Source organism: Dromaius novaehollandiae, chromosome 7 (assembly GCF_036370855.1).
Source record: "Dromaius novaehollandiae isolate bDroNov1 chromosome 7, bDroNov1.hap1, whole genome shotgun sequence".
In the NCBI taxonomy this organism is placed as follows: domain Eukaryota; kingdom Metazoa; phylum Chordata; class Aves; order Casuariiformes; family Dromaiidae; genus Dromaius; species Dromaius novaehollandiae.
In genome coordinates, this window is record NC_088104.1 from 13,735,495 (window position 1) to 13,749,062 (window position 13,568).

The 13,568-nt window shown below is 39.8% G+C and overlaps 1 protein-coding gene across 1 annotated transcript; it reads right to left on the reverse strand.

Moving 5' to 3' along the window:
* Nucleotides 1-667: 667 nt before the first annotated feature.
* EAF2 (ELL associated factor 2) lies at nucleotides 668-13,499 on the reverse strand. The gene is made up of 6 exons (XM_026118484.2): nucleotides 13,294-13,499; nucleotides 10,431-10,525; nucleotides 9,615-9,751; nucleotides 8,771-8,916; nucleotides 5,853-6,119; nucleotides 668-1,513 (listed from the first exon to the last, which is right to left on the reverse strand). Exons 1-6 carry the CDS (start codon nucleotides 13,394-13,396, stop codon nucleotides 1,467-1,469), a joined length of 795 nt encoding a protein of 264 aa, XP_025974269.1. The 5' UTR covers nucleotides 13,397-13,499; the 3' UTR covers nucleotides 668-1,466.
* Nucleotides 13,500-13,568: the final 69 nt, after the last annotated feature.

The following is a 13,568-nucleotide window of genomic DNA, read 5'->3' on the forward strand; positions in this document are numbered from 1 at the left end:
ATCTAGATGGAACTATGGGCTGATACTTCCAGTAGTTAAGAGAATAAGCTTGTCTAGTACCATCTATTGTATAGATTAACTGAGTGTGCATTTCATGCCATGACATTCAGGCTTAAATATAGAATTCAATCCTCAGTTTAGACACAGCGCTGTGATTCAGTCACCAGTCTAGCAAAGAGGAAACTTCTGTGCAAGACTGAACAGAGATTTCCCATCAATATTAATCCCACAGACATTTGCTATTGTTAGTTACAAAACTCTTCAGTAGTAAACTACAGGATGAAAATTTAACTCTTACCTGAGGTTCTTCAGATCTTTAAATATAAATTCAAATGAGGAAAAAATAAGACTAGACAAACACCTTTTTTTCTCTAATGCAGTATTGCCTACCAATGACATTTGGATATAATCTATTAAAAAAATTCAGTAGTACACTAGCATTGCTGTAATCATTCAACAAGCTCTTGCTAGTGCTTGTCTCATTGTAGGTAACAGCAACAAACACTTAAGTCCTACAGATTGGGTGAGGAATGTGTATTAGATACCACTTCACTGCTTGCTTTTTTTTTCCCCCCTCCTCTTTTTCTTCTTTGATGAGCTGTCTCGTTAACTAGCATGACTACTATAAGTAGAAAGTGAAATTCTTAACCAGTCAAAACAAAAATCATTAAAATGATAAATATTGCTTTATTAAATTACTTTTATACTCCTACAAAGAAATTTTCTGATTTGTTACAGAATTAAATGAAGGAAATTCATTGCTCTCTGCAGTTATCTAAATTTAGATACAAAAAAAGTTGTAAAAAGACCAGCCTGTTCAAGTTACATAAAAAGGCAGAGAATAGACAGGTTTCCTTAGGAATCTTGAGGCTCAGAAATATAAAGTCCTATAATACAATGAAATTAAGAATTCAGCAATGTGTTGAACAATTGTAAACTGTAACTACACTTAGTGGACCACATTATTCAGCAGTTTCCTTAAAGATATGAACTGTGAATTGAATGAAAAGTGTAGCTGACACAGCAGACCTCATTTAGTTGTTCTCCCTTTCACCCTCTCCAAGTAAGAGTTGCGAGATCAGCATTCAATATTTAAATGATAGGAAGGAAACTTGCCTCCATAAACACCAGAAATTTCTCCATTCCATAACTATTATATAAAGTAACTAGCTGTTACAAATCAGTTTCAAGTACAACAGGTGGCTGAGGCAAAAATAATCAAAATCAGATCATACACATTTTTACTGTAAATACAGTAATTTGGAAGATAAACACATAACCAAAGCACTGACAAGATATCAATGCTGCTGAATCGTAGATGTGATGCGTCAGTAGAAAATTAAGATGTCTTCATTATCAAAATTGAGGACATTCATTCCAGTCTCTGGTAATCTAATCTTAGTGCAAAACAGATGCTAAGACAACTTTAGCAAAAAAGGTGATAACATTTAAGGCCAAAAGTTTGTTCAGTCATCACTATCGCTTCCAGATTCACTCAGCTGCAAGTCATTTCCTAAAAGAAAGAGTCATCATTAGTCTTTATCAAGAAAATTCTTCTTTCAAGATTTTCCCCTTTCCCAAAAAAGGCTTACAAAAACTAATATCAAAACATGCCGTAAGTGAATGACTAGGCATAGGACCTAACTCTGCAGCAATAGAACCTTAGGGAGATCACATTTCTGCAATTTTAAAATCTTAGCATTCCCTGTAGGAAAGCCATTAGCTTATTAGCCACCAATACATTCATTTAATACCAGCAGATCGCAACAAGCAACACCTATCTTTGTCACCCACATCTTCATGCTACCTAAATGAGAAAACTGCTGGTGAATGTAGTTCTGTAAGAAAACGAGGGGTTTTTGTTTGTTTGTTTTGTTGTTGTTTTTAAATACACACGAATACTGCTGGGCTGTGCTTGAAAACAAAGTAGTGTCTCAATCAAGAACAGCTCTTTGATGTACCATTTAAAGATGTATCAGCGACCTACTATTTCAAACAGGTTTTGGAACAAGTGAACAAACAAAACATCAAAAGAAATTTCACATGGCACTTTAATTTGGTGACTATATGTATTTCAAAATGGGGAAGTCAGAAGAAAGACTACATTATGCTTGCAATAGGTGTCCATAAGCTCAGGGGGTGGGAGGGAGAGAATCTTTCCAGGATGACAGATAACTAACAAGAAATATAGCAGTATGTTATGAAGACTTCTCAGCATATCTAGCAACTTTCCACTCACTTTAAAGAATTTGTTGCAGCTAGTATGCTTTTATTCACACCTTCCTTGCCAAACCACCATAAAATTCATTTCAGGGTTGTGCAAAAATGGTCTAAACAGCCAAAAAATTACGGAAACTGACTAGTCACAGTATTTTCACATGCTCTTTTCACATGCAGCACCCTTCAGTAATCACTTTTGTGGATAAGTAAAAGAGTAACTCCCAAGAGGGTAAGCCAACATGACACTCAGGTTGGCTCTTTTGTTATCAAGCAGATAGTTTCTGCCAGTAACACTGAAGTCTTTCATATGACTGCATTTAGCCTTCTTTCATTTTGCAGCATGTCACAAGTAAAGCTTAAGAAGTGGTACATGATTCTCTGCAACAAAGCAGAAAACACTGTTTATGTAAGATACAAGCAGTGAAGAGTGCTACTACAGTCTGTTTTTTTTTCCAATCCTATATAGACACAGCATTTACAGCCATATTATTTTAATATGAAGTTAAAAAGCAGTTTTTAAAGAAAAAGTAACTTGTCAAGAATTATTCCAGGCAATATATTATCCTGAGAAAGAATATTCCAGGACAGAGAATGGTATTAGGAAATCAGACTCAAGCATTTTCGTATTTTCCTTTCAATGATAAGTTCTTTAAAGAAAAAAAAAATTCCTTTATGCACTACTTGCATCAGGAGAGGACTGGGAGTAAGAACAAAAAAGATAACCTTCCAAAGAGTGATTCTGCAGTCCTCAAAAGTTATTTCAACATACTTCATAGAACTTAAACAAACCTAACACCAGCCAAAGACACGAACACTTGTGAAAGCCAACAGACGGGAAAAGCAAGAACTCCAAGTTCCAGAATCAGAAATAAAGTATTAGGATGTGTTTTCAAGGAAAACTGTTGGGCCCATTTTTATATCCCTACCTCCTAAAAAAACACCTTCAGAAAAATTGCAGAATAACACACTCTAGAACTGGTGGTTTTCAGGTGAGTTTGGTGCAAGAATGGAGAGTTTATTTAAGTGGGGCTCTGAAGAAACATCTAGACTCAACTGTACTTATGAGCCACCAATAAAATTGAAAAAAATTTCAATTCAATTTCCACAGTGCCAACTGCTGATTAGCAATATCAAGATGGTGAAATAGACTGCACCGCAAATTACAACATTTCCTAAACTTTTAAATTAGTGACTATAATATTTAACTGTATTCATGTAAGTTACTGGGGACCAGAGAAACTCAAAAAGTGATTCATGTTTCACAGATCTCAGTTGTCACACTAATGCCAAACTAGCACAGTGAAAAATTATTTCATGACTGCTACAGTACCAGCACCAAGTATCAAGAAAAGCTGTATTGAATGCTGTGTACATAAGACAACCCCAAAATAGTGAATTTATGCTGATTTTGCTTTGGAAAAAAATTTAACTTGTTTAAATAAAATGTTACCAGAAAGCAACATATCATTAAATATTAAGAGCACATCAATTAGTGCCAGCACTTGCAAACTATATCATGATGCTAGTCATGAGCCTACGTAATTAACTTCTGAAAGTTTAAAAAAAAAAAAAAAGTAGTAGTATTTTGAGGGTAGGCCTCACCGCTGTTTTCCACAGAACTTCAGTTGTATGATTCCCGTATGTAAGGTGAAGGTCTGCTCCCTAGCTCCGACCTAGCTTTGACTGCACACAGCAAGCCAAAGAAAAGCTTCACTATTACCCACTGTGACCCTGATTCTACCAGCATGCATGCAAGCAGTCAAAGCTCAAAACAGGATTAGACGAGCAAACAACTTGTGCTGACATTTGTTGCTTCGGTATTTTATTTTTGTAAAACAGTATTTGAGATGAAAGACGTTACTGTACAGGACCCCGACTAAGAACCCATTTGCCATCCAAGCTAGAACCATGTGCTATCCATCTAGTTTCTCCAGGTTTCCCTGTTATTTTCCCCCTCTCCTGCCAGATTCTCTCAGCAAGGGACCGAGAGAAACATTTGCCTTGAAAATGACTTTTTTTGATCTTTACCTCATTGAAGTGTATTTTAAGTGTTATCAGTACTGCAAGTTGGGGACAATGTTTTAAGCAGTCAATAGATCAGTAACCATAACAGAAGTACAGAGGATTAAGCTAAAGATCTAGGCAAGCTCAGATACTCAAGCCTGAGGCTTGATGCTGCAGAGAGAGGATCCACCTATCAACTTGGTTCTCAAGCACCATCAAGTCACCAACTTCCCCTGTTCTAGTTTTAATGTTGTCATGTTTTAAGCAGCATTTCCCCCCCCCCCCCCCCCCCATGACTGTTGGAACTAATGGACTGGGGCACCTGTACTCATACATGTATTTCTCAGGGGAAACTTTGCCAGCTGGGATTCTGTCACTGAGGACAGAGCTTAATCTCATTTTCAGAATGCTTATTTAAAGCACACAGAATGGGAAATCCCAATTGTGAATAAAGGTTGAAATAACTGATGCAGTAAAGTTATGCAAATTATAAACATGGAGACGTTCTCTACAGCAGCAGTAGAATGAAAACAGCATTTAAAACTTTAACATGAAGAAGTCACAGGACTTTTCAGTCTAATTTTATCTCTGTTAATGCAGTACCTAAATAAATGGCACAGATATTTGTGTATTTAAATACTAGCTACTGAAAAAAATTTTGCATTATCTACTAAGTAATGAAATAAGTAGACATGCTAGAGTCTAAGATTTCAGAATAATCAGTTTACATATAGATGATAAGCCTTAAAGATCCTAGCAAACCAAGCTTATGGGAACCTCTTCACAAACTGAGAGCCTGCAGCTAGGCACCTAATTAAAGAGGCAATCATTTTCAAAGAGTCACCATAGCTGAATACTCACAGCTTCTCCATCTGAATATTCCTGCTATATCTATTTAGATACCCAACTTAATTCTCTACCTAGCTGTTGGGGTTCTTTTGTTGTTGTTTGGTTTGGTTTTTGTTTGGTTGGTTTGGGGTTTTTTCCCCGCACCCCCGTCCAAACACTCCCTTTTAGACTACATCAAGCATTCAATTCCAGGCTATGCAGTAAACACTTCTTGAAGATGATCACAGCAATTCCTGGAATTACTTTTTCAGTTGTTTGAATGGGTGAAATAAGATAGTATAACCCAGAAGCAAATAGCCTCCTTCCTTTGTATGCAAAGGAGAGTTTTGCCATGTTGTCTAGTGGAACAATGCCATGAAAAATAGTAACTGAAGCAACTAAAAATATACTGTCTCTTCTGTAATTCAGAGTATTACCAGTATAGTATTTTTCCCATAGTTCTACCCAAGAAATTATAAGCATATGTTTTGGGAGTGCCTTGCTAGTTCACATCTTTTCAATACAAAATTACTGTTCTGCAGTCCCAATGTATATAACTGGGAGGAAGCCAGAAGAGCTTAGGAAATATTTTCAACTGCATCAGCTTTAATTTAATATCTCTGGGGGCCAAGAAACTTTTATCTCAGTGTCTAATTCAGACCTCTGCTGAACAATCAAACCCAGCATCACTTCCCACAATTTTAATTATAACAGAGACATACTTAAAAACAATATGGTTTCCCTTCAGAATTACGACGTCTGGAATAGTGTACTAAGAAAAGAACAGCCTTTGTACTTACGTAGTGTATTCATCATATGACCACTACTCTCCTGGGATCTGTTATGACTGGCATCTTTGTCAGGGACAGCCTGTTGTGGCATGGCAGATACAGTAGGCTGTGGCTGCAAATATGGCATTGACATAGGAAGAGAGGACTTCGTCTCCTCATCTTCAGAATCACTAGAACTATTTTCACTACTAGATGAAGACGATGAAGAACTTTTAGAGTCAGATGAACTGTCAGAGCTACTCAACTGGTCCATGATACTGGCTTCTGCTTTTAGCTCTGCAAAAAAGATTCGTTTTTCAATTAACATTCAACATAGTTGAAATACAAGAAGGACAAAGAAAAGAAATCAACAGAAGTCAGGTACACGCCAGAGAACATTTGAATTTATTCATTGTAGCAACTCAAAAAAAAAAATCAAGAACAAAAAAGGGTATAAGGGAGCATCTGGCTTGTAATGTGGTTTTCCATTCCCAGAGTAAGTAGTTTCTCCCTTTCAGGCCCAGCATTAGAACAAGGTTGACTGTGAACCCAAATGCTAACCCCACACTCCACAGGTAGTACATCCCACACAGCCTTTAACTTCTGCAACTAGCATGTCTTCTGTATTTTCTTTAGCATCCCTGAAGATCTCCTCCACTGAATAAAAATTGCAGTTACAAACACACAGATAAGTCAGTAGCAAGACACCAGTAGCTGCACCCAGAATGCTTCCTAGCAGTTTAGCATTACAATCAATACATATGTTTGGACTACCTGACATTTTGCCAAAAACCAAGTTAAGCATACAGAAGACCCAAAGGAACTCTGAGTTTAAAGCTAGGAGATTTCACCAAATCCTTGTTCTCTTTATAGGTCTAGGAAAAAAACTAGAACAACAAGAGGCAGACAAGAAATACTGGAAGTTAACACATCAAACTATGACTCAATTAACTTGCACACTTGGTGAAATAACTCACCTGACTAAAACAACATTTAGGAGGGTACAACTGTACAGATTGTGCTGCACAGTATGCACTTGTGATATATACTTGCTGAAGTCCAGCATATAGAGGGAGTTTGGTCTTGCAGAAAGGGTACACAATAATTGGACAGAAGTACATGGGTGCTGAAGTAAGAAGCCTGAAACAGACCACTGCATCATGGTAGATGGAAATTTTATACAGTAACTTCAGTTATCTAAAGTTCAGAGTTCTAGGCTTTCTAGAGAAGAAAGACCAAAGAATTGATGGATCTATGATCCAGCTGGGGCAGATAGCTAATGGACAGACACCACTGAAGTCCTATGCACTTAACTCCCCTTCCTTCCTGCTCTCACCATATTAAAAAGACAGACAAAAAACCATACTGCAAGCAAGTGACTAACAATTAATACCAAAACCTAAGGAATAAGATCTCTACCTATAATTTTGAAAGAAAAAGGCTAAAGAGAATTCAAATTTTCAAACAGGGAAGGAAGGGTTGTAGATATACTGGAGGACAAATTTAGAATTTAAAGTGATCTTGGCAAAAAAAAAAGGAAGAAGATTGAAAGGAATAAGTTCAGGGTAGTATACTTAAGCAGGAATAATGAATTATACAACCATGTGATGAAGAATTTAAAGAATTTAGTATGCAACAATTCTGAAGAGGGTGTGTGGGTTACAGTGGATCACTAAACATAGTTTTGAGGACATTTTTGTGCTAAAAAGCACAATAACCTGTTCTATACTTGCATGATAAATATGAAAATAATAGTGGGCTTAATGTCAGATGAGGTATTAGGAGAAACCTTGATTTAAAAGAGAGCAAAGCCCTGGAATAGATTGCCAAGGAGAACACAGGATCTGTCACTAGAGGGCTTTAAGGACAGGTTAAACAAACATGTTAGGAATCCTACTTTAGGACAAAAGGATGGACTAGATGACCTTAAAAGGTCCCTTCCAGCCCTGTCTTTTAATTATTCTGCATTTTCTAATAGTAGTCAAAAATGGACTGGCAGTACAAAGGAACTCAATACATGTTGGCAGACACTTTGGTGGCTTGCAGTATGTTCTGGAAAAAACCCCACACACTGACCACCAAGCAAAAAAACATCTTTTCATTTCATGTGCTCAAGTACTATGGTCTTTGCAACTTTAGATGTATCCTAATACTGCTTTGTAGTATAAAGATTTCTGGTCAGAGTTTAAGACCAAAATGAAGAAACCCTCCTAATGACACATCTGAAACCTGTTTAATGGAACTCAGAACATCTTGGGAGGCAGATGTCAATTCCAGTCAATGAAACTGCCACCTGTCAGCATTTATACAGCAAGCAATTACCATCTGCCATTTTTCATGTTCTCCAAAGGAAAATAAGGCTCTTACTGAATGAAATGTGAGAATTTCACTAAATCAAAAGTCTTTCAAGAATACAGTATATGGCACTGTTCAAGGGTTGACTTATGCTGGCTTTTAGTTGTCTTTCATTTAAACCTCATCTTTTATAAGTCTCATCCAGTAATTTAAAATGTATTTTAAGTTGTAAAGCACTGTAAGCTGTATGTTTAAGTGCAAAGAAAGAATGAGGAGTAATGTCAAAATGGGAAGTGACTGAGTCAATTCCAGTGCCACAATACAACCAAACTATATCCCTGATTAAAGTAGCAACAGCAGACAGAATTGATGAGAAATAAGATAGCATGAATCATGGCATTCATAAAGCTTAGGTTAAAAATCAAACAGAAGTTGCAAATACTACCACTTGAGCCAGAGTGGTCATTTCAATCTAAGGGTAAAGCACATACATATTCAGCTTCCAGTGTGAACCTCAAACTAAAAGAAAAAAGTTAAGTAAAAAAAAACCCACCAACCAACCAAAAAACCCACACTTTGGCTGTTAGAAGCTATTTCCAACCGAGAGCAGAGTTCCTAAAACTTTTCAGGCTTATATGATAGAGTTTGCTTACCTCGTTCAATATCATCCATAGGAGAAGATGGAAACATCTTTTCTTTTGGTGGAGAATTTTTAACATTGTTCGGAATCTTAGTTGCATTTCGCATTTGCTGCTGTTGCTGCTCAATACGAGACTGGACCTTGCTGCTTCCTTCAGCTCTGTGATGTAAAAGCAAGAGATTTTAAATGATTCCAGAAGACAAGATGCAAACAGTACCTTATGTTATGAAGTTATTTGTCATGCTTTTCTAAATTGCATCACTGGATTTCTAGGTATATTATCATACTGGCATATAATTACATATGGATGTAGTAAGAATTGATTTTTTTTAAATAAATATACAGTACCAGTAACTTTTTAATCCTATGTCAGCTGATTTGTTGTTGCACCTGGCTACCTAAGGAGTACTTCTTAAGAAGTCTGTTGGAAGTGACTTGTGAACTCAGCAGCAACAAGGAAAAAAAAATTCAGTATGAAGTGGAAAAGCCATTAATATTACTGAAATGTGTCTTTTTTTCCTCATGTAGAATCCAGAACACAGTAGGCAAGCTACTTTGCAAACAGGATTTTTTTTTCCCCCTGACATGCATTAGAAAGTAGTTTCTTCAACAGCAAGCAACTTTTCAGTTTAGAAACCCCTTCCTATTTCTTCTACCAGTCAAGACCCAAAAGCTATGAAGTCAATGTGCTGAAAAAACAGGCTTTTCATTCTATTGAGCAAAGCAAGGGACTCTCTGAAAATGATGTTTTGCTAAAAATAACAATGGGTGGAAGTGTATCCCAATTTAGACTCATCAGTAATAAAATGATTTCCACGGTAAGTAGAAGATAGTTGTTTCTCTTGTAAATCACCTACCTTGTTTTTTTCACAGTGATGTTGCTACTAAGTTTCTCTAGGCGACATTCTCCAGTGTCATGGTTGATAATTAAGATACATTCTTTTAGGTAAGGCTTCTTTGAGCCCTTGAAAACAGTCACTGGTGGAGTTGAGCCCTATTAAATCAGGAGAGTCCAATCAGTGTTACTGCAGTAGTCTTTCTTATAAAGAGAACACAATCCATCACAGTAATCACAAGTTCATTACAACTTATCATTTCTAGCCTTTAAAAATTTGTCTTCAGTTAATTCAAATTAGATTCATGCTAGCCATGACCAAAAGCAGCTGGTGACTAACTGGGACATGATTTCACCTAGCTTAGTTGGAAACTGATTAAATGCTCATTTCCAAATGAGAGGCATGCTCACTGCAAGACTCCTTTCACCAAAAGAGGTTTCAGTTACAGTAACAGCAGAGCAGAGAAGGATGGCAAGTAATAAATTTTCCCCTTCCAGTCTTTCCCATTTTAGAACTGCGCTACAGTAGTAAATACCAAGGGGAAACTTGCACTGCCAACATCCACATGGAGCTTTTCTACGTACACAACACTTCAGGGTCATCCTACAGCGTATTTCCAATACAGTGAATACACTTAAAGTCACATCAAAATTGTTTAACATTTAGATCCTTTGTAATTTAATATTTTTAGAGCAATTTTTTTTGTACACTTTAAATATTACACAGGCAGCACTGAAACAGCACTGAGGCTTCATACCCTTCTGTATTCAGTATATACTTATAACAACAAAATAAGTTATTTCCTTATGCCTGCTACTCTTCAGCCACCCAACTCACCTCAATATTTGGCAGTGTTATTGTCACCTGTTCACCTTTGCCAACTTCAAGGTCTCCTTCACAGGATGTATCAATAGATGCTGGCTTAAAGTCATCTAAAAAAAGAAGAAATTGGATTATCTACAGGCTTTTCAGGAATCTTTTAAACACTAGCACATTTTGGATAATATCACAAAGCTGTGAAGTTGAAGGCTATTAAGTTATAGCTTTTTTTTTTTTTTTTTAAACTAGTGTCCTATCTACGATTCCCCAGATCAAATCATTCCACAGGCCAGTAGAGTTTAAAGTCAATATTCAGTCTAAGTGTTAACATCTTTTAGTAAAAATTAAAAAAGCACTTTTAGGTTTTAAGGGATAAAGATAGAAAACCCTCACATAATTAGTATCAGAAAAAAAACAAGAAACAATTCTTAATAATTTCAGTCCAAACATGAAGGGTGTAGAAAAGTGACTGAAAATACAAAGGACAACATGGATCCCCAATATCTGACTACAGCATCCATTCCTGATTACAATAATAGGCATATCAGAAGCCTACCAATACTTCTGTTACAGTATTTTTATTTTGGTCAAAATGTGAAATTACTTCCCAATTAAATATTCCTTTCCTTTTTAACTTTTTTCAGCATCTAAAGTATCCCTTAAAATAAGCTTTAAACAAATTAGATCCATTTCTGGTCCTTTTCAAAAATCTGAGACATTGAATGAATGTCCATTTTCAGAAGTCATATGTTACGTAGTGCTGATGTCTGAAGTATTACTTCCACCACAGAAGAATTAGGTTATAAAAGGCTAGCATGCACAGATCTAGGGAAGATTAAGACAGCATCAAGAGGCTCTGTCAGGCATTGTAAAATATGTTTGAACCATGGTTCCTGCAAACTCTGGCACAGGGCCAGTCACACACCAGGGGATGTCTAGAAGTACCTTGATTCACATGCTGGACGGAGGCACCATGTTACAGCTGGAGACACACAGAGCAACTGTGCATGTAAAGGGGACCCATTAGCGCTGTCCCCAGCCACAGCACAGCACGCTCTCCACCACACAACCTGTCACGCCATGCACTGCTGGTCACAGCCTGCAGCCCTCTGTTACAACTGGGGAGCTTCCCAGTTAAACAATACTGCTTGTAACCCACTGGCCAGTTGGCAGAGACCACAGCTTAGGAAGCACAGCTCCAACTTATACACCAGCTGGTCAAAAAAAACAACCTTCAAGAGCTGATGGGCAGGAATATACACAGAGCAGAACAGTTTGAGCTTAGGGCACTGGTAACAGCCCCCACTGGTCTAGTGGGGAAGGCAAAACCCCAAACAGTGTCTTACAGGGATAAGCACAAAATAGTTCCAGTTTCTCATAGGGAACTGGAGATCTTTGCCTTTAAACATAGCCGCCAGGTGGTTAAAACTTTAGAAAACTGAGATACTGATTTCAATGTCCATATGTGGACTTCAGATCTTAGTTCCTAACCAGCAGATGTCTGTCTCTTCACTCATCTGTAACAAAAATTCAGGTGTTGCAGAGAGAATTTTGCATGTGCCTTTGACAGCACTGACAAATGTGCCAGTTTCTATGTCTCATTTGTTGGCCTGAAAGAGAGATTTCAAAATAGGTTTCAGAATAAATCATCAAATTACAGGAGTCAGCAAGAAATCTTAAGGGTAGGAAGTATCCAAAGAGATTTTTAGTCCTCTTTAAAGTAGGGTAAATTTCAAGTTACCACATTTGTTTAAAACCACTTATAGCTTTTGCCCCCTCCCTCCCCTCACACAGTTGCGGACAATCCCACTGAGCGCCATTCCGTTTGCTCACAGAAAGCACATTACCCATCTCACTGCACCATATGAAAGCATACGGCACGTCCTCTAGAGAGCATACACAAGACTACGGCACGTCGTCTAGAGAGCATACACAAGACTGAACCTTGGGGAGCAGTCTATAAATAACGAGACATCAAAAACAGAAGCAGCAGTTCTAAATTACCAGAACTATAATCCTGAGAGCGTTTGTTTCCTAGCTACCCTCAGAGTCTTTGAGCACACACCTCCCTAGATAGTAATTATGTACTCAGGGAGGGTATCCTAGCCTTTTGATTAATGCTGCCTTTAACCTTTGATTGCAGGATTTCTACTTAGCTTCTAAAAACTAAGCACGAGGAAAGAGGACAAAGCCAGAGCTTCAGCCCCACTCAGTTTTCAACAGAGCTGCATCGAGACACCACTGCGGATGCAAAAAGAAGTGTAGCAAGTTAGTGCCCTAAAAGAAGTGGGGAACAGCAGCTGGACACAGTGGCAGCACAGCTCACCAGCAACACGCTCGCTCGCTGGTCTAGCTCCAGGGCCCTCAGGAGCAACCGAGACCTGACCTGCACCACGCTGCTCAAGACCCTGGAGTAAGACCCAAGCAGGGGGGGCTCTGCCCCCAGGTGCATCACAGGCCCGTGGATGACCCGGGCAGGTCACTTCAGCTTCCTGGGCCGTGGCTGCAGCCCTCCTGCATTTCAGCTGCCGCTTCTGCCACGCTCCCGTCACAACCTGCCTGCCGAAGAGATAAGCTCCGCAAGGCAGAGCGTTTCTTCCTGCTCGGTGCACAACGCCCGCCCCAGCGGGCCCCAGCGCAAACACCGGAGCTTCCCCGCACCTGGCCCCGCCGGCCGGCCGCCCCCAGACCACCCAGCCCCGGGGGGCCGCCCCAACCCCTCTGCCGAGCCGCGGCGACCCTCCAGCCCCCCCCAAACGAGGGGCGACGGACGGGAGGCGCCCGAGCGCCGACACGACCGGGCCCGTCCCTCCCCCGACCAACGGTCCCCCTGAGGCGAGGGGGGAGGGGCCGCCCGACCCGCCCCGGGACCCCCGCTCACAGCGGACGGTGTGGAAGGCGCAGCGCGGCTGCTTCTCGAAGCTCTCGCCCAGCTTCAGCACCCGCTCCTTGGGGTCGAAGAGCGGCGGGGCCGCCCCGTTCATCGCGGCGCCCCCGCACGCCTCAGACCATGGCGAGCCCCGGCGTCGCCGCCGCCGCCACAGAACATCCCTCGGCGCCGCGGGGGCGGGGCCGCGGCGCCGCCCGGCCACGCCCCCCCGACGGGCCGCTCGCTCCCTGCCCCCGCCCCCAGCCGGGCAAGGGGCGCGGCGGCCA